Source organism: Balaenoptera acutorostrata, chromosome 4 (genome assembly GCF_949987535.1).
Source record: "Balaenoptera acutorostrata chromosome 4, mBalAcu1.1, whole genome shotgun sequence".
NCBI lineage: Eukaryota > Metazoa > Chordata > Mammalia > Artiodactyla > Balaenopteridae > Balaenoptera > Balaenoptera acutorostrata.
The window spans coordinates 34,382,692-34,404,892 of NC_080067.1; the positions used below are offsets into that span (position 1 = coordinate 34,382,692).

At 43.5% G+C, this 22,201-nt stretch overlaps 1 protein-coding gene across 1 annotated transcript in view; it reads left to right on the forward strand.

Annotated features, from left to right (window-relative positions):
- The window catches only part of GYG1 (glycogenin 1), a 37,340-nt gene extending 17,603 nt beyond the window's left edge, over nt 1-19,737 (forward strand). The window contains exons 5-7 of the mRNA XM_057545813.1: nt 3,217-3,343; nt 16,397-16,616; nt 18,874-19,737. Coding sequence (XP_057401796.1) covers nt 3,217-3,343; nt 16,397-16,616; nt 18,874-19,047 — 521 coding nt within the window. The 3' untranslated portion in view covers nt 19,048-19,737. The remainder of the gene's footprint in view (nt 1-3,216; nt 3,344-16,396; nt 16,617-18,873) is intronic.
- Nucleotides 19,738-22,201: the final 2,464 nt, after the last annotated feature.

Consider the following 22,201-nt stretch of genomic DNA (forward strand, 5'->3'; position numbering starts at 1 on the left):
ATTAATATTTTAGAATTACAAAAATAACATAACAATATTAAGGAAAAGTCAGGGGGAGGGAACATCTGTTAACACCAGTCCCCTCACACAATTACTGTTGTTTATTTTCTTCCAGTAGGAATGTTTATGTTCTTAGTTATGATATATGTCATTGTATATCTGTATATTATGCAGTGGACTGATGGTCTTTAAAACCACTGGTTTTAGTGGCTGAATAATATTCAGTGAGTAATGAGTATCACAGTGTACTAACCATTCCTCTGTGGTGGAATATTAAAGTTTTCAACTTTTCTGCTGTTAACAAACATCTTCACGGTTCTTGCATTCATTCTACAAATAACTTACCCATTTGTAAGGCATTCTGCTATCTGCTAGAATTACAGTGGTAAGCAAAAAGAGCCATAATCTCTGTCCTTGTGGAATCTGGAATCTAATGACTAACAGTTCTTGATGGTATTTTGCATTTTAGCTACATTAATCCTAAAACTTTTAGAAGAAACTTTTTATTTTGAGAGAATTGTAGATTTACATGCAGTTGTAAAAAACAGTATAGAGAGACCCCATATACCCTTCACCCAGTTTCCCCCAATGGTAACATCTTGTATAACTGTAATTCCGCAACAGGAATTGATAACATCGATACAGCCCACCAATCGTATTCAGACTTCACCAGTTTTACATGTATTCATTGGTGTCTGTGTGTGTGTATATGTTTTCCGTGCAATTTTTTCACATGTGTACGTTGGTGTGACCACCACCACCATCAAGGTACAGAACTGTTCCATCACAGGGGTCCCTCTTGCTACCCTTTTGTAGCCGTGGCCTCCACTCTCCCTCTCCGCCTCCCTCACTGCTGGCAACCACAGATCCGTTCTCCGTCTTCATAATATGGTCATGTGAAGGATGTTGTACGAATGGAATCATAACAGTATGTAACCTTGCAGGAAGGGAGTTCTTCACTCAGCATAATTCTCTTGAGATCCATGTAAGCTGCTGCAGTGTCAGTAACTTGTTCCTCTTTGTTGCTGAGTAAATATTCAGTGGTATGGAGGTGTCACGCTCATAAACCTGCGGAGGGACACTTCGGCTCTTTCCAGTTTTGCATTATTACATATAAAGCTGCTATGAACAGTTCCTCCACCATTATCTTGATGTTTATGTGTAAAAGGAAATTATTATAGTAGGACTTTAGGCTTCTGTACCTCAGCCATCAGTGTCTGTGCCCACATCTGGGGGACTTCATAGAATCCAAAGTAAGCCTCTGATGAGTGGTATCGTGTTTTGGCTTTAATATTTTATGTCTCAAAATACGTTAATTTGTCTGTGTAGCTGGAATCTTCTATATAGCTGAACAAGTAAAGCATATCCTGATGCCATCTTTATTGTCCTTCAGAATTTTCAAGGGTGAAACCTTGATCCTCTGTTGAGCTCTTTGTCCCTTGAGGAATGTGGACCTGTCAGAGCCTCCTTATACAGAAGGGTCACCCCATGGACATTTGTTCAGTGAATGCCTTTGATCTATAGAGTTGATCGAGGGTATTTGGAAAGGATGGGCTACACAGAGGATAGGTAAGGCACATTTGGACTTTAAACCTAATGCCCCAATCTTACTGCTTAGTTCCAAACACTAAATACCTCTCCAGATTTTTAAAGTCTCTTTCAAAACCCAGAAAAACCAAATAATAATGACAGCCAGTTGGACCTGCTGTATGTTTAGAAAGGAAACTCGGTCTCAGGGCGGAGCAGACCAAGGAGGGACGTAACTGTGCGGTTGTACCAGCCTCATACTTTGAAAGAGCAGGATTCTCCTTGCCTGTCACCCGCCCCCCTACACACATGTACACACATGTACACACATGTACACACACATACACACACCCACAATCCCGAGTTGTTGTTCCGCTGCACGGGAGACTGGTTCTGTGCGTGTTTCCTGAAATCTTGTAAGCCTAAGACGGGAAGCACGTGGGCTGCATGGGGGAATGTGTTTTGAGGTGGCTTAGTGACTGTTTGGTTACTTGTATGTTTATGATTGAGGTCAGATACTTAGCTGTTTAGATTTTTATTGTTTTTACTTCTTTGGAATGAATGGCCGTGGTCCTCACTTTCCCCCAGGTCTGAGCAAGCACTGTGCAGTGTGGTAGTGGCCGACCCTGACCCTGGCCCAGTGAGGACCGACCTCCACGTGCCCGGAGGCGTGGTCGGCAGCCGGAGGGTGTGCCGGGGTGCCGTGGCCTGCCGCCCGTCAGCCTTCCATCGACGCTGGGGGCTCCAGAAACAATTCCAGAGTGTATCCCAAACTGAGTTATCCCAGTTGGCCCTCTTTGGCTTTTGGCTTCTTTTTCTGTCCCATTGCTCTTAACATAAAGTCTACAGTCTTTAACTGGGGATGAAGCGTGAAATCTGAGCCAGTGTGGTCTAGTCGGTGCCTGCCTCTCAGAGCCTCGCCTGGTGCTAGGCGACCCCCGCCCCGCTCTGCAGTCCACTTACCCAGGCCGCCTTCCAGGCCTTCCTTCTGTAGCTGCACGTTCTGCCCACCTCAGGTGTGTGGTGCTGTGTGTTCTGCCTGGACCACCGTCTGCCCTCCTTCTCTCCACCTGCATTTCTCAAGCCCTCCTGTGCCCCCTCAGATCTCGGCCTAAATACAGCTTCCTTGTGGAAGCCTTCCCGGCCCATCAGACCTGGCCTCAGGCCACTTGCACGTGCCCCGTAGCAGCCGGTACTTTCCTTCACTGCCCTCGTCCCCGTTTGCGATGGTGTTGTTGACTCTGGATTCGCTGATAGCAGTGCCTGCCACCCCCACTCCACCCAGACCGTCATAGACATGATGACCGTGTCGCTGTCACGGTTGACTGTCCAGCGCCTGGTGCCGTGTCTGGCACGTAGTAGCTGCTCAATCAATATTTGTTCAATTAATGAATTAACTTAGGGAAATGGCCACCCGCTAAAATATCCTTAGGGGGTCTAACATGGAATTTATTATTTTAAAAATAGAATTAGTGGGACTTCTCTGGCGGTCCAGTGGTTAGGAGTCCGTGTTCTCACTGCTGAGGGCCCAGTTCAGTCCCTGGTCAGGGAACTAAAATCCCTCAAGTCGTGAGGCGTGGCCAAAAAAAAAGGAATTAGTACCTGTTTGTAAAGGTCCAGTTATATATTCCTATAAAATTGTTGACCTGTCCTTGAAGTCTGTGACTGTAATGCATTTTTTTCTTCCAGGTGGGGACCAGGGTTTACTGAACACGTTTTTTAGCAGCTGGGCAACAGCAGATATCAGAAAACACCTGCCATTTATTTATAACCTAAGCAGCGTTTCTATATACTCCTACCTCCCAGCATTTAAAGCGTAAGTGCAAAGGGTTTAACTGTCTTGGGGGGCGGTGAGGGCAGGGGGCTGGGGTTTAAGATTTTTGGGGTGCCTCGTCATTCTTTGGGCAATAACAGGTGAAGGCTTTGGGGGAAGTCTTTTCTCTTGTAAGAAACTTGACTGTAACGGGAAGAGGCCGTGGTGTTATTCATCATTTTATGTTTGGAGTAACCCAGAGGGCACTTAGCTGCCTGTGGGACAAGGTTCCCCTCGGTTCCTGGGGGGCCTGGCCCTCTGATGAATCATCTGTGTGTCATGATCAAGAACACTGACTGGGGACAAACTCAGCCTCTGCCTCATACCACCTGCTGAGCCTCAGCTCTGTAAGAGGAGGGTGTGATCAGCTCCCTCCGTGGTTGTGGTGCGGATGACACAAGATGCTAGCAGCAGTGTGGTGTCAAGGTCAGTAGCAGGGCCTGTGGAGCTGGGCTGCCTCACTTGACATCCTGAAGAAGCCACTTCCTGGGTGCTCACTAGTTACTGAACTTGCAGGGTAGTGGACATTGGGCTTGTTGCTGAACCCTCTGCCTCAGTGTCCTCCCAAGGTTATTGTGAGGCATTCATGTGAAGAGGTAAGAAGAGAGCCTGGCCTACCCTTAGTAGGTAGCAAGTGATGGGTCCTCTGTGTTTGGGAGGTGGTCTAGCAATACGAGTGATCCCTCAGCCAGAGAGGCAAGGCACGTGTCCTCACTCTACCATTTCCCTACCGTGTGGCTTAGGCTCTGGGCCTTAGGTCTGCTGGTATGCAAAATGAGGCGGGAAATAGTCCCTTCCTCGTCGGGCTGTCAGGATGGAGTGAGTTCAAACGCATAAAATGCTCGGTGGATGTATGTTGGTTTTGGCAGCATGCTTATTTTGCACTGTTCCTGGTGCATTTCTAATTCAGCAACTGATAGAGCCTAGTAACAGCGCTTGTCTCACTGTGAGGGCCTGGGCCCTGTCCTTTAGCCTCTGACTCATTTGTGTGGAACCAAGAAGATGATTCAGGTTTCGTGAGCGGAGGCCAAGCTGTCAGATGGATCCTGAGAGACAGCCGTGAGCAGCGACGCTGTTCGCTGAGTTGGGCTGGGCTCTCTGATCTCCATCCCGCATGGGCACACGGCCGAGTGAGCAGAAAACAAAGGGCCTCTCACTCCTCTTATTTCATTATCCAAAGTCCTCTCCAGAAGCCTTGCCCCACCGTTAACGAGCATGCCTGGCTTTTTGTGGCAGAAATGTTTCCTTTTCAGTTCTTTTGTGGGCAGACTCTGTCAACGTCCCCCAGATAAAGAGGACAAGTATCTTGTGTTCTTTCCTCCCTCCCTGTTGTCTTGGCATATGTCTCTGACATGTTACAGCCTCTTGATTCTCTTCCCTTTCCAGAACAAAACAGGCAAGCTCTCAAACATACCAGCTGTGGTCTGTGTAAAGCAAGCAGAACGGGATTCACTATCAGGGGATGGAATAGGAGAAGCATTATTTTCTCCTCTGGTCCTCGGCCTTTTAAAGTACAAGCCTGTCTTGCTTGGAAGTGTGGCCTGACTGTTTTTTTCTTTTTTTTTCAGTTTCAGATGTACAGCAGAGTGATTCAGTTACTTTTTTTTCAGATTATACTCCAATATAGGTTATTACAAGATAGTGAGTATAATCCCCTGTGCTATACACTATATCCTTGTTGCTAATCTTTTTGATATGTAGTAGTTTGTATCTGTTAATCCTAAATTCCTATTTGTCCCTCCACCTCCCCTTTCCCCTTTGGTAGCCATACGTTTGTTTTCTGTGTCTGTGAGTCTGTTTCTCTTTTGGATATAGATTCATTTGTATTATTTTTTTAGAGTCCACATATGGGTGATAACATAGAGTATTTGTTTTTCTCTGTCTGACTTACTTCACTAAGTATACTAGTCTCTATGGGCCTGAAATTCTTTATGATCCTTATTGCCTCATAACTAACCCTGCCAGTTTGAACAGCCTTCCTGCAGACCGTGGTAGCTTGACCTTCTAGAACTGAATTAGTCTATACGAGGGCAGTTGCTTAATTTAATTGACTAGATTCAGCTGAGCAAGCAAAAAGGTGAACGTGCAAAGGAGGTAGACTCATTAGTGGTGTGAGCATTTCTACCCCTCATTCCACTCCAGTCTGCCCGGCAAGCTTGTGTGCTGAGACGACTCTGTTGGGGAGACGTGAATCTGACATCCTCCCTGTTGGGCTCAGTTCCCAAACAGCGTTGACATAGAGTTTAAAGATTCGTGTCTTTCATGTAATGTGGCCCCATTTCCCCTATGATTCATTGGGACTCCCTCTGATTTTCACCTTACTACCGAAGTTGAACATATTGTCCCTTTAGTGATAGCCTGGTTTGCACAGACCCTGCTTGCCTTTATTTTATTTTGACAGAGAGCAAGAAGCATGTGGAGCAGAGTTAAGTTATTTGGGGGCAAGACAGACTTATTTGCTGGAACCTCGGCCCCCCTCTCTCAGGAACCCAGTTTCTATATCCTCTAAGTGAATTTCCCAGCGAAATGGTTAGGATGGTTTCTTCTTCCTGGCTCAAGAAATGAGTGCGCATTTTGGAAATCTGCTTGGTGTACTGCCATGTAACCGTAGTGGAGATGACGCACTGGGAGGTCAGGAGCAGCTCCAGCATTAGCTACACGTCAGCTGGCGTGTGGCCTGACGGGAGTTAATGCTGCCTCTGTGCAGCTCGCCCTGGGGGGTGTCAGCTCTTACAGTTTGGTGATGAAGCTTCTCAAAGCCATGCCTTGGCCTCACCCCATTGCTGCCTATTTAGGAATATGGAAACGAGATCACAGAACTCGTCGTTTTCCCTTCCCTTTGCCAGAGAATCCTTTTGTTTTTCTTGCGGATATCTGTCTCCAGAGACATTTTTCCTTACATTTCTTTTACAATTGGGAAGGGCTGAAAAGGCAGACAGTTACATTTCTTTTTTGTTTCGAGTTAACATAAAATTCAAGTTAACCAAAAATTTTAAGCTGAAGTAGACGGTCATGAACATTTGGGCTGCCATGGCTACTCAACCAAGAGCCCTGTGCACTGCTGGGACCTCAGCGTGAATTCACAGTCCCCCTGTGGGGCTCAGGGTAACCTTGGCGGCCTCCAGGACCGAGTGGCTCTGTGGTGTGCTGGCCTCCCCCAGGATAGCACAGGTGGTGGCAGGTAGAACGAGACCAAGGAGTGGTTTAGAGGCTTCGCGGAAGGAGTCGAGAATTTGCCTCACCAACTTCTAGCAGCCATGTGCCGTGAGATCACCAGGACAGTATTTAGATGCCCCAGAATCTTAGCTCCTTGGATATCTTAGACCGGTGTAGCCTCTTGCTGTTACCTGAAGTTTCTGCTAAAGGATGGCCTGACATGAATCAAATTTAACATGAATTGGAGCCGCGGACATAGCATATCTAAAGCCTTTCTCTACATACCACTTGGACGGAACAAAACACAAAGGAAAACACACTTATTAGTTTTAGCACTTTGAGTGGATACTCAAACATAGCTTCTGAAAAACAAAATTAGTAATATTTTCTGTAATAGAAGATCCTGTTTAACACAGCCTAATTTGAGAACTAAAATGCTTGGCTTAGTAACTTTTCAGTTAGTTTGTAATATATGCGTTGAGAAACAAGCTCATAAATGCATTTCTTAATGAAGTAATATTTCTGAAAGTGCCTAGCATAATGTTTGGGAAATAGCATCTTCTCAGTTAATATTCATTTCTTTATGTTTTCTCCATCTGGAGGGCCTGTTTTATCCATGTAGCATAGAATTTGGCTTGTGCATAATGTTAGGCAGAATCTCATTAGTCTTTTTGAAATCAGCCATTTAGTTCCATTTTTACTTTCTGTTAAATCCACTGACTAAAAGCTGTTTATGTCATATCATGCTATATAAATGGGCCTAAAGCAAAGGTAAAGAATTCTCTGGTATTGCCTCAAACGGCCATACAAATTAATTGGTCAAATTGATTGACTACAAACCTTGATTTACCAAATAATTTCCAAGTAAATATTTTAACTTACTCTTTTACTTGAGTTTAAATATGATCTGAGACCTGGCTTGGTAGAATCTCAGACACTAGATCTAGAAACCCAAAATATATTTTTTCCATTTGTTTACTGCTTTAAACGTTCCTGAGGATATTCATATCTATTATTTCTTTCCCAGGAATGTGGCTTATTCACTCGACCTTATCAAACCTCTTTAAAATCAATATTTTCCAAAAGCGAAATTGAACCTTTAGTGTCCTAATTTCTGTTGTTCTTGTGTATTTCTGATTTGATTGTTTTTCCTTGATCCCTGAGACACCCTTGGCTTAATCTCTCTTTGGGACTATTGTCATTGAAGCCATACATTTTCTGTGTTCATTTCTTTTCACACTCCTACGTCTTCACCTAAAGCCCTGAGGAGTTGTAGTTTGTGTAGCTTTTATTTTTTCAGCCATTTGTTGGTCCAGCCACTGTTCATTCAACCTGAAGCATGTAGAGGGTGCCTCACATTTCTGCTCACTGAGGACCACAAAAATGAACGAGGACGTCGTAGTCTAATCAGCCTGGCAAATGCAGGTTGATTGCGTCCCATCATGGTTTGAGTGTTGAAGAATCAAGTCTGTGGTTTCACGGATGTCTTCTTCCTCTTTCTGGGTGTTAGTGATGCTTGTCAGGCCCCAGGCGCCCCGTTTCTCAGCATGGCCATCGGTTCATTGTGACTTCACCTCTAAGCATGTATCAGATCACCTGTCCTCAGATCTTACTGATGCTGCCTATTCTGCTTCCCGACCTGGGTCCTCATCACGGAGGGGGAAGTGTCCATGTCAGAGCCATCCCAGCCTTCAGAGGCTGGTCTGACAAGAGGCACAGAGGGCACGAGGAGTGACATCTCATGGGCAGGAGTCGGGTTGGGAAATGCCATCTCAGCAGGAGAGGGAGCTCGTGGGAGGGGAAAAGCGTGGGGATTGAGTGGAAGACGCACCCTCCACAGAGGTCTCAAGCTGGTGGGCCGCAGACTCTATTTGTCCCACAGATATATTTCGTTTTCCTTGCATAGTTTTCTTTCTTGTTTTTCTCAGTTGTTTATGCTTAAAAATGAGGCAATTTCACATGAAATGCAGATTTCCAAGCTCTTTTGAAAAGTCAGACCTTTGGTGGGATGTGGGAGAAGAATGTCAAAGATGATTGTTACAAGTATGGGACCTAAGCGGGTGGAATAAAGGAACTGCCTTTTCCTGAGATGGGGAAGATTGTGAGCAAAGCAGGTTCGCAGGGAAAGGGACCGACCAGAGATGTATCAGGTGTATTAAGTTTGAGGTGCGTATTAAACATCCTGGTGAAAATGTGGAAGAGGTAAGTAGCTACAGGAGTTGGGAGTTCAGGAGAGAGACTGGGTGAGACATAGCTATGGAAGTGTCAGCATATAAGTGATATTTATAGCCGGGAGACAAGATGATATAACCAAGAGAGTGGTTATGATAGAAAAGAGTCCTGGAGACTGGGCCCTGCGACAGGGAAATGTGGAGCAACAGGAACAAGAGACCGAGAACAGCAAGGCAGGAGGAAACCCAGCAAAGTGAGGTGTTGCACAAGCCAAGCAAGAAAACGTTTCAGGAAGGGGAAGCGATCCCTCTGTGTCAGATGCTGTGATAGGTCAGGTAAGAGGACAGCTGAGAGGTGGCCCTGGACCTAGAATGTGGAGGTCAGCGGTGACTTGGGCAGGGGCATTCCTGGTGGAGCGGTGGAGGACAAAGCCTGATTGCAGCACGTCCAAGAGAATGGAGAATTGGAACTCTTCTGAAGCATTTTCTTTAAAAGGGAGAAGGGAAGTGGATTGGTAGCTGGATGGGGGTGTAGGATCAAGAGAGGGGGTGGTTATTTAAAGATGGGAGAAGTTACAGCATGTTTGTTGTATTGATGGGAATGATCAAGGAGGGAGGGAGAGAGCACTAGTAATGTAGAAATCTGGAGGGAGACTTGCTGAGTGACGTCCTCGACTAGGTGAAAGGGGATGCGTCCTAGTGCACAAGTGGAGAGGTTGGCTTCAGGTAAGAGCTAGGTTGGTTGTGTGGGCACAGATGCAGGTAGGTGGCTGTATTTTTTTGGTTGAATGAATGAGTGAATGAATGAGCGAGCAGTCAGCCCGGAGAGACTAAGGATGACACACCACCCCTGGGAAAATCTCCCTAGTGGCCTGGCATCATGAGGCTTTCCCTGCTACTTTGTGACCAGAGGCCAACCTGGTAGGTTGGCATAGTTGACTAGGTCCAAGTTGCGGTTATTAAAGTCTGGTTTTGAGTACTGTTGTTTTTGTGATTTCCAGGACACAGTTGGGAGGGTTATTTAGCTTGAAAGGCAAGGAAAAACCAGGTGGGTCCCTGGAGGCCACCGTTGTTTGCTGCTAGGTAGCAGCTGTCTTCTGCTGATAGGAAAAGCACTTGCCCCAGGGACCCCCCTCACCAGGTCCACTCTCTGCATGACCAGCCCACCCCTTGAGCACTTGGGTTTATGACTTCTTGATTTAGACTGTGAGTGGGTAAGAAGAGGAATTTTTTGGTGAGAGAGGAGAGGTGGCTGATTGGCTGTGGGGAAAGGTTCGTGTATAAAAGGGAGCCTGAGAAGGTACGAGAGTGAGTGGCCGCGGATCAGAGAACATGAGTCACTGAAATGGGCAGAGGATGTTTGGCGTGGCTGCCACGTTTCCCAGGGAAGGGTCGCACCAGCAGTGCTGCATCTCTCTTCCTTGGTACCTGATTGAACATTGCACACAGAGAGCTTCGTGAGAACTAAAACTGCTCCTGTGTGCACTGTTGTGGATTAGTTCCTTTTCTGCTCTGACCGGTTCTGTAGTCTCATCCACACGTTACCGGCTGCAGTTCTCAACTGGTAAACTAGTCATGAAAATTCTATCTGATCTTTTGGTAACACCAGGTCACAAGGATTATTTTAACGGCTAACATAAGCACTATTATTGCTGGCTTGGGTTCAAACTATGTCTTGTGATCTGGACATCACTTTTGAGATTCTATCAAGTTAAAATTAGAGCACTTATTTTAAGAGACGTCTGCAAGCTGAGACAAATCCCCATTAGTGGGTCAGAATGAATGGCTCTTAGTAATTTAGAGACAATTGTGATATGTACCCGACTTCTTTTTTCCTGGCTGGTAAAATTTGGTGGATGAATCAGGCAGTGAGTCAGTGAATCTTCCGGTTATCCTTGCTGAGAGTTGAGGTCAGTCGAACTTAATCTTCTGACGTCAGCATTTCCCCTTCTTGTTCATCGGCCGCTTTGCTTTTGACTAAACAGGTGACATAAGTTCTGACTGTCATACCTTTGATGAGAGAGAGAGATACCACCAGAGTCATATCCTGGGTTACCCTTCCCTGAGAAACAGCCCCACCCCCGGTTTGCATTTAGGCTAAATTATTCTTTTAAGCAAGAAGTAATTTTCCCTTTTACTTATGACCTGTGCTCTTACTTATTTCATTTTGACATGGTCATTTTGTATTTTTCATAAATGACTAAAGAAGAAATTGATTGAAGTGATAGAAAATGATTTTAAAAAACATCCCTCAGGGAACATGATTGTGACAAAAATAATTACATGAAATCCATATCTAGGTTAATGGAAACTCTAGATGGAAAAACTAAGACCGTTTGCTCATCTTTTTGGCAAACAAAGTGTTTTATTCTGAAAGCTAATGGAGCAGGATGTTCAGGCTACTTTGTTGTGTAAATAAACACCATTCTGTTTGTGTAGTGACAGCGTAGTTAGATAAACTGTGTAACTCATAAACCTTCATACATGGCGGCCAGTGTTAGGCCTAATAAGGCTGCCCCTGGTGTGGAGCCCAGGGCAGTCGTAGGCGATCACCAGGGGCGCCCTACTGGGTGTCTGCCTTTTGCACAGCTGCCGAGTCTGTCTTCACTTCCCCCTACCTTTCTGTCTGAGCTCCATGGTCCCCACTCAGCAGCTGCCCTTCTTCCCAGCCTCAAAGGGCCCTCGGGCTGACCCAAACCTTCACACGCAGTGACTCACCAGGCCTGCTCTTCTCATAAAGCGTCCTTGCTCTGAAACTTGTTTTTCTCCCACCCCTGTTCATTCCCGCAGGTCTGTCAGGTCGATGACACTTAGATTCAGGTAACGCCTCAGTACCTAAAAAAACAGGTTCCTGTTCCTTACTCTGCAGAAATAGGGCTGACCGTAGCCTGAACCCGTGACATCTGAAGCCTCTGCTTGATGCCTGTAAGCCCCCAGCATCTTCCTGACTCCCTCCCTCCTGCACCTCTCTGCCGTCAGCCTCCTGAATCCTCGAGCTCTTCCTGGTCTGCCCCTCAGTGCCCTGGCCCCAGTCATTTTCTCGAGAAACCTCTCACCCTGTGCATTTTGCGATTTGTTTTGTTGCTGGGATTTGGGGAGCTGTTGGGAAGGTACATCACACCGTGCAGCCTGCCACAGTTCTGCTCACCTCTTAACCCTCCCCACCCTCCCCGCATCTTACTGGCACCCAAGGAATTCCTCGCCTTTGAGCAGAAAGGGCAGTTCTACCCACATTTAGAACCCTTTGAGATCTCAGTTTCTACCTCTAACAGACTTATGCTAACACATATATATGGAATCTAAGAAAAAAAAAAAGTCATGAAGAACCTAGGGGCAAGACGGGAATAAAGACACAGACCTACTAGAGAATGGACTTGAGGACACGGGGAGTGGGAAGGGTAAGCTGGGACAAAGTGAGAGAGTGGCATGGACATATATACACTACCAAAAGTAAAATATATAGCTAGTGGGAAGCAGCCGCATAGCACAGGGAGATCAGCTCGGTGCTTTGTGACCACCTAGAGGGGTGGGAGAGGGAGGGTGGGAGGGAGGGAGACGCAAGAGGGAGGAGATATGGGAACATATGTATATGTATAACTGATTCACTTTGTTATAAAGCAGAAACTAACACACCATTGTAAAGCAATTACACTCCAATAAAGATGTTAAAAAAAAAAAAAAGAACTTTCTTAAAACCAAGACTGCTCGGTCGATGAAAGGACTATCCAATTGATAGAATTTTTCACATTGTTAGGGTGGAATAGGTAAAGAAGGTAATTTTGAGAAAGGGGGTCCTTCCCCTGGCCACAGAAGGTGACAGTGATTTAGCATTAAAGAAGCACTTAGGCATCATGGATTCATGAAGGTAGAGCCCAGGCCTGAGCCACAGGGAAATGCAGGGTGTGGACCGTCCGCAGTGGTGTTCCTGTTGACATGCAAGGAGAAGGCCACGGGCCACGTGGGGAGGAATTCGCCCGGCATGAGGCCAGTACCCAGGGAGGTGGCAGAGGCCCCTGAGCCACCTCGGGGCACAGACAGAGCCAGAAGCTGAGGTGTGCGGTACTGCCTCCCGCAGAGACCGGGCCGTCTTGCGGTGCGGGCATGTTGGCTGCTTTGCGGTGGCATTCTACTGTGGATTGGACCGTGTGCTTTTCCTCTGCATTCACTCTGGGAAGGCCCTTAGACACTGCCCAGCACAGTCCAATTGTGGGTCCTAAGATGCACCACCACCTGTTTCTTGCTCTTGTTTCCCCCCTTCCCCCCTAAACTTTGTGCAAACTGTATCCCTCTGAGAACTGTCTTCAGACAGTGCTAAGTTGCTTGCTTTGTAGCTTTCTTTCCTATTAATTACTTTCTGCTTCTCTGTCCTTGACTATACTGGGGGTGTTTCCAGGGCTCATTTCCAACTTTGATATTGACCGTCTGTAGGCAGGGAGTTAATCCGTGGAGTAACAAATGACACCTTCAGATGATGTCCTTATAATTCTGGGAGTGTCTTACAAGTACAGCCTAGTTGTGGACGAGAACCTTGGCTCTGGAGCCAGCCTGCTTGGGTGGAATCCCAGCCTTGCCACTCACCAGCCACGTGATCCTAGACAAGTTAACTTCTTCCTGCCTTGGTTTCCTCGCATAGTTGTTTCTGGAGATTAACTGAGGTAAACCATGCAGATGTTAACCAGTGCCTGGCACATGTGAGTACTCAAGACAGGTTAGCTGTTCCGATGCCCACTGCTTAAGCGGTTGTGAACTGTCAGGAGAGTGGGCTGGAAGGGAATAAAGTTCATGCTATGTTCATGTTTTATCTTAATTAGTGTTGCTACCTCTCATGGCTCTCATGTAATGACTGCATGTGACGTTTAAATTAGGCTCGGCAGGTCATGGGTTGAGACTTACTGGTCAGTTAATAAAGGAGACGCAAGCAAGTGTTACTGCTCCAGGCAGGGGAGTCAGGGCAGGAGGAGTGGATGTCTGCGGAGGTGGAAGGAGCACCTCCTCTTTCACATGTGCTCTGTTCTAGTTTTAGGCTTACGTGTACCACTAGGAAGAGGCAGGGCCTGTTGTCCCCGCCCGTCCCCCCCGCCCCACCAGCACGCAAGTATCAGGTCTCTGGGCTGGGTTCCCCCATCACCGTTGGAACATTTGTTGAAGGCCCTTCTCTTAATCCTGCTCATCTTTCTCAGCCTCGTCTGAAGCCTCTTGTGAAAACCTCCACCTGCAGTAATTGCTTTGGAATGTCCATAGCCCTTCATGTCAGCACTGCCCTGCTGGCCCCGACTTGTTGCCTTGCTTGTGCTACCGTTTCTTATTTTTATGTAGATGACTCATCTCCATGTTTGGATAAAGCCTCTTAGGGTTGCACACTGACCACCGTATAGTGCCTTACACGTAACAGTTGCTTATTTAATTGACAGCCCTCTCTATGCACAGATTTGAGCATTATGATTTATCCTTTTAAGGATAACATTGAGAGTTCTTGTGTGTATATGTGCACAAGTATGTGTGTGCATGTAAAATATACCACGTGTATAAAATAGTAAGCTTGGGGATATCAAGTATCCACTTCATCTTCAAAAGAAATGCACTGGAGGATAGTTAGTTATCCTTAGGAGGAAATTTACAGTAAGCTCTCTTTTTCTTGCATGGTTTTGGAGTAGCAGCATGGTAGGATGGTAACAGCTTAGGTTTAAGAGAGGGGCAAAACTGTGCCGAATCCCATCTCTGCCACTAAATAGTCATATGGCTCTGGGCAACTCACTTAGCCTCTAGGAGCCTCCATTTAACACATTAGTAAAATTTACCTGGCAGGACTATTATTCCCAAAGGTGTCCTGAAAGAATTTGGGCCCCAAACATAGTAAACTGTCAGATAATGATAGCTATATAACAGGTCTGTGACATTAAAAACCAAACAAAAAACAGAAAAACCTTTAGGAGATAAGAAAAGTTACATGAATAGAGTTTGTATTGTTTTGATCTGTACGTCATGCTCAAATATTTCGGTTGCCTATAGGATAACTGCACTTAAGATCTGACACTTGAGCCCAACACCCAAGGATCTGTCCCATTTTACCTTTCCCTATCAAAGCTTCCTCTTTGGCTCTAATTGGAGGACACTCGGTCTGGTACACACATGCTCACCTGATACCTGCATCCCCCTGCCTACAATTCCCTGTATTAGCACCAGCTACCCAGCTCCTATCTGTTGGACAAATTTTACACATCCTCTATCTCAGCACCTCCTGCCCCACTGACCTTCGCTTTCAGTGACCTCCTTGCTTCTATCTACCTCTATCTCAGTCACATCCTCTATCTCAGCACCTCCTGCCCCACTGACCTTAGCTTTCAGTGACCTCCTTGCTTCTGAATTCCTAGGGCACTCACTGTTCCCATCTTCCTTTTGGCACTTGTATTCACCTTTATCATTATTTCATTTTACATGTATAGATTTCCTCCCAGCCAGAACAGGACCATTCTTAAGTCTTACTCTTTTTATATTGTGAGATAATATAAAAAGTGTGTTGTGTATTTAGTGAAATATAGTGTATATACAAGAGGATATACAAAAATGTTCAGTTTTTAAAACACCTTCACCACCCAAGGAATGAAACATAACCAGTATCTTTGAAGCCCCTTTTCATCTTTCCCACCACAGCTTCCCCTTTCCTCCCAAGATACCCAAGATAACCAATTGATTACAGTTTTCTACTCTTTAAACAGTACTTTTTTTTTTGTTTTGTCCTTATGTAAGTAGATTCATATGTATGTATTTCTATTTGAATTTGTATTTGTATAATTTCTTTTTTTCAACATATTTTAAAAAGTCATCCTTTTGCTATGTGATCTGGGTAGCTACAGTTCATTCATTTTCACTGCTATATTGTATTCTATGATACGAATATACCAGAAGTTGTCCTTAAAACAAAAACAGAATGGATAACCATCAAGTTTCAGTGACATTCAACAATCAGCATGTATTTCTTGCTCATATGTTATTGAATAGTCTGGGACAGCTCTGATCATCTCAGCTGAATTTGGAGCCAGGCCACAGGTTTGATCCGCATCTGTTGTGACTGTCTCATTCTTCTGGAACCAGCAGGCTACCCAGGGTACATTCTTCCGCTGGCAGAAGTTGTAGCTTCTCAGGGAGGCTGAACAGAAACAAGCAACGCTATTTTAAGGCACACTGTCACCCTGCCCACATTTCATTGGTGAAAGCAAGTCATGCAAACATGCAAATATCAGTCAGGCAGGAAAGTGTACTCCCCCTGTAGAGACTGGGAAAAGGCATGAACGCTTGCTGAACAGTAATCTAAAGTGTAGTCATTTCAGTTGTTTCCAGTTTATGACTATTTCAAATGGTGCTACTGCTGTGAACATTTTGATTATGTTTCCTGCTGCACACGTGTAAGAGTTTCTGTAGGGTATGTGCCTAGGAGCTGAGCTTCCTTCTGGGTTGTAGAGTGTGAGCATTTTCAGTTTTACTAGGTAATATCAAATGGTTTAACCAGTGGCTGTACCTCTGGTATCCACGGTGGATCAGTGTTGGGTTGTTGCACTGACCCACTGCTACTTTGGGATTTTGTGTATATTTAACATATAATTGAATAATTTTAGAAGTCTAAACTTGTTTCAGTGAGCTCAGCTTTTTTTCCAACCACTGCTGCAGGATGGACAGTGAACTGTCAGAGCTCAGAATGCACTAACCGTCTCAACTTGTGCTCTCTTGGCAGATTTGGTGCAAATGCCAAAGTTGTGCATTTCCTAGGACGAATCAAACCGTGGAATTATACTTACGATCCTCAAACAAAAAGTGTCAGAAGTGAGTCCCATGATCCCACTGTGACTCATCCAGAGTTTCTCAACCTGTGGTGGGACATCTTCACTACCAGTGTTTTACCTCTGCTTCAGCAGTTTGGCCTTGTCAAAGACACCCGCTCATACGTACACGTGGTAGGTTCTGTTTTTTTCCTTCAGGTAATTTGATGCTGTATTTTTTAAAACTTGGTATACTAGTAGAGGTGGAATATTCAGTGGTATTTTGAACAAAGAGATAAAGTAAGACTTTGTGGAAAGAAAGCGATGTCCATCTTAGAGTGGAGAAATATTACCAGCAAAGATTAGAGCAGAAGTAGATTTTGTGGCAAATTTCATTAGACCTGGGAGCACAGGAAAGGTTTTTAGAGGTTTAGATGGATAGATAGATAGATCTATATATAATATATATATATATATCCATATGTTATAACTATAAAATTCTTAGCCCATTGTCCTAAGATTGTAAGATTATTCCCAAAAAAAATAGTGGTTTACAAAAACAAAGAACGCCCCATTTCATGTTTTAGAAACTGCAAGTATTTAAATATACCTATTTTATTTTTGCCATCCGTGTAGAAGAATATATTCCAAGTGAAAATTGCAATAACATGAACATACAGTAAATACTTTTCTAGGATTATTTTGATTTGCCATGTTTTACTCCTCTGGTTATATTGGATCTTGAAAAATAAATCTCTCTGTAAGAGGAAGATGACATTAACATTTACAGTAACAATTCTGACTTTAAAGGTCTTCCTCTGAGGTTTGTTCTTTTGGAAGAATTGGAAGAGGATGAGAAATTAAACTTTTATGTTACATATTAAGATATAAAGAATAAAACTGAATGGGTAAATTATAATCAAGTCTTAACAGATCAGTTAATTACCTTGCTATAATTACAAGAGACTGTAAGGTTATAAGAGATCCTTCTCTTTGCTATGGTATAGATTTTAGCCATTTCACTTATGAGCACTTGTGCCAAAATATAAAAAGGAGAAAGGGAAAAATAACTAACACTTACATTCTTACACTAATTGCTTTATATGGACCAGGAAATAATACTTATACAGTACTTGGAACATTGCCTGGTACATAGTAAGTGTTAAGATGTCTATTCTTATTTAACCCTTATAAGCACTCTGTCAAGTAAGTATTATTTTTGTTAACATCCCCTTTTTATATATTAAAATTAACTGAGGCTTAAAGAAGTTACATACCTTCCCTTAGTCAGCAGCAGAACTGGGACTCGCACCCAGGTCTGAGAGACTGCTGCCCTTACCAGGAGCGTTGTGAGCAGAGGAGTCTGCAAGAGGCTCCTGGTGTCCTTCCGGCGGCACGCGGAAGGCAGAGGCAGGACTAGTCCAAGGGAAGGACTTAGCGTTGCCTCAGCTCTAATATAATCCCGTGGAATCTACCCACATACCTTGGAATTCCAGGATATTTCAATACATATATACTTACACCTACACATCTGTATAGCAACAAAAACAGCTAATCAAACATTTTGTTCTACCATTTTCTGTTAAAAACAATACCTGTGTGTATTCATTTGCCTTCCTTTTTCTCTAAGATTTCCAGTACTATCACACCTGAGAGCTTTCTGAAGGCTAACTTTGATGTTCTTTTATGATACTATTGAAGTTAACTGCCTACCTGTGTGTAATGAGAATCGAATTTAATGCAGAGTAGGTTTGCTCCATTTCCTGCACATTTACCTTGTTCCTTCCACAACCCGAGGACTGAGGGTTATGAATCAAGGGAAGGTGAAGATGGGAAATGAAGACTTACTCAAAACTAAGCAAATTAACAGAAGCTGCAGGAATAGATACTACTTGGTAATAAGCTTGAACAGGAAGATAAATTTGGTGTATGGCTCAAACCGTTTAGCTCTCGCTTCTATAATGTGACAGCTGTGTATGTGGTGCGGCTCTCTGCTTAGGTTCTTTCTGAAGTGTAGCTTCTGAAGTACCATTTCGTTTAAGTTCTCAACCTTTCTGAGCCCACACAGATCAAGAACTTATCGTGAGACTTGTGTTCCCTTGTCCATCCATCTTACACTTTCTAATGAACTGTTGCAGCTTTCAGACTTGGTCTATACACTGGCTTTCTCTTGTGGCTTCTGTAGAAAGGTATGCAGAACTTAAACATTAACCCTACCCAATTAATTTGTTCTCCCTATGTTTTCACCGAGTCAAGAAGTCTTCATTTTGTTAGGAAAAAATATCATGATCCTTGTATTTCTGTGTCTCGTTTTGTTTCATGTAATACTTTTCAGTTTTTGCTACCTTGCATGATCATTCATCCTGGTTCTTCTCACCTTCTTCAGTTTATTGCCTTCTTTAAAACGGTCTTTCAGCTCTAAAGGAGTCTCTGATTATTCTCCCCTTTCTAGGAGAATGTCTCAGGAGCCGTATCACAGCTGTCCCTTGGGGAGATCCCGGCTACGGCACAGCCTTTTGTATCCTCAGAAGAACGGAAGGAGCGGTGGGAACAGGGCCAGGCTGATTACATGGGAGCAGATTCCTTTGACAACATCAAGAGGAAGCTTGACACTTACCTCCAGTAGAAACACTGCCCTTTTCCGTGGACACATCCACTTCACAGGCACTTGTTACTGATACTTAGTATCTAGAGCTGGGTTAAGAAAGGTCTGTTACAGTTGCTAGAGGCTTTCATTAAAATCCATCAGATGTGGGTGGAGGGTTTTGCAGGACAACTGGTGAGAACTGGGCAAAAGTTAAGTAGCAGTTCTGTTATATGAACGACAGTTCTGCTTTTTAACCCTCAGCTTGTATTCCAGAAATTCTCAATTATGCTGATTGCCAACATACGTGGTAAGGGAAACTCAAATCTTAAGCTGTTAAGATGGCTGTATCAACTCTTACAATGTGCCAAGCCAGGCTCCAAACCAGTCTCCCTTCAGATTGGGACACAGTACCTGTCTCTTGCTTGCTTGTTGTACCCTTCACTAGACCTGCATTTTAGAATCGCCCAGAGGCTGCCAGAGTGATTGTAATTCTGCTTTCAGGTAAAGACAACCTATAATAACACCGCTGAGTGATTCATAAGCATATCAACAAATGGTGTTAACCCATTTTATTTCCTAGTCTTAGTGTCTGAAGATGTTCACCAGTTTTCTATGTACAGTAAGGCGGCATGCTAAAATGCTTTTGTTCAGTTCTGTATATCTGAAAACAGCAGTGTGATGGTTACCTACAGTGGCACCTTGTATGAAAAATAAAGATTTATTGACATATCTTGGTTGTCTAATTCAATTAAGGGCACCCACTCCCCTTGAAAAAAAAGTATTAGGGAATTTTTCATACTTTGTAGAATTTGTGTTTTAAAAACCAGTGTAAAACTTGACACTGAAATATATGCTTTAAAAGTTGGTTTCTAGATATCAAGAGATATCTGCATCTAGTGTTCTCCAGTGATGGTGATGGATCTAATAGATGGAGGAAAGGGAGATCAAATTAATCTGTCACCCACAGTTCTGTATGAAGTGGGTATTCAAATCTTAGAATATTGTAACCTTAAAATCATCATAGGTTCATTGTCAGTCTCTAAACATACTCAATCTTTCAGGACTGTTACGATCAATCAGTACCAGACCCAATGTCTTCTAGCATTTTTATCCATGGCTTAGAATGATAGAAGTATAAAGCATATTTATTCAATGTACAGGTGATTCTAGGTTGCAAGGATGGCAAGCTAGTGAAGGGTATGATCTAAAATGTCGTTTTAAAACTGAAGTGAGTAATCAGAAGTCATTCTCTTGAAGAAAGCAAGAGAGACCATGACAAGAAACGTTAGAGGTTTAACTGGCCAGAAGCCGCAGTGGCTTTTAACCTTCAAGATCACCTTCTTTTATTTCCACAATAGCCTATTGGTTACACAGGTCAGCCCTATTCAATAAGGGTGTGAATGAATATACAGGGTATGGAAACCTGGAGGGCAAGAATGTATGGGGTGGGGGGGGCCACCTTGGGGGCTGGCTACCAGAAGAGCTTAAGAAGAACCTGAGGACTTAACCTAAAATTGTAAACTGTTAAATGACAAACGATTTCTGAAGATAAAATAAGCTACGATTATTTGGACTGTGGAAAATGAGTTGCTGTGATCTTCAAAGTACATGAAGCACTACCAGAGATTTAAGTGCCTCTGCGTGTCAGGTGCCATGGTACAAAGACCCCTCAAGATACTCCTAGTCCAAGAATCTCTGCATTGAGAGGTATGAGCTGAACTCTTCCGATGAGAATCCAGTGCATAGAAAACTCTGGCTAAACTGAAATTAAATTCATTATAGTGTAATTTGCAAGTCATACAGATAGAGTCTTTATTTCTGGACAATCGATTTGTGCCTAATTTTAAAGTTCATTTCAGCCCTCTGTTGCTTTCACGGTCTCAATGGTCATAAAGATGTATCTGATTTCAAGGAAATACTTGAGCGTATTCCAGAAATTACATCTACCAAAGCATTAATTCAGTCATCTTAGTTTCACATCAAACACAATTTGAGTTGACATATATATTTAAGACAGACAACACAATAATTCATTGAACAAGCACTTAAGTACTGACCATATCACACACGTGATGGACATTAGAAATATAGGAGTGTACAAGACAGACATAGTTCCTTATATTCCAGTAGGAAACAGACTGAAAGAGAAATGAACATATATAATTGCAAATTATGCTAAATAAAGTACACTGACAACGGAAAGTCCAGCTTTAGGGCAGTCAGGAAAGACCTCCTACAAGATGATGATTAAGCCAGAAAGAGAGGCTCTGAGGTAGCCAACAGGGAGTGAGGAGAACGAAGAATATTCCCTTCAGAGGAAATTGTGCGAGCAGGCGAGAACTTGGTGGAAATAAAGGCTTATAAAGCAGGATGCAGAGGTATGCAGTGGCTTCACAGGTGAAGGTATGGGCTTTGGATTTTATTTTAAATTCAACAGCAATTGATTGACGTTTTATTAATGTAATTTATATTTAACTTTTTATTAATGGGGACTTATAGAGACATACAAAGGTAAGCAGAATAGTATAAAAAGAACCCCCATCACCCAATTTCAACAATTGTTTCATCTGTATCCCCACCAACTCTTCCCCTACTAGACTATTTGGAAGCAAATCCCAGATAAAAAATTTCATATGAAATATTCCCATATATATCTTTAAAACATAAGGACTTCAGAAAATTACCTCACCAAGAAACTATTAATTCCAAATGTCCTCCATCATTTTGTTTTATTTCCACTTTGATCTTATTAAGATCCAAGTAAGGCCCATACAGTGCAATTGGTTGATATACATCTGATTCTGTCGTGTTTCCTAACCCTCCCTTCTTGTTTGTTGTTGCCTTGCAATTTATTTACTGAAGAAACCAGATGATTTGTCCTGTCTCCCACATTATTCACTTTACTGATTGCAATTTGACATGTTTCCTTGTATTTTGTATTTCTTATAAACTGATTTAGAGGGCCAGTCAGATTAAGGTGTGATTTTTTTTGGGGGGGGGCAATACTTTATATATTGTTAGGTACTTCCAAACCTCCAGTTATCTTATGATATTAACTGCCATTGATGATCATTGCCTAGATACAGTATCTCACTGGGGTTGCAAAGTGGTGATACTCTCATTTATTAGCTGAAATATTTCTATATACTTCCATTCATCAGTAATTTGGTTACCCTGAGGTTGTTTCTATTAA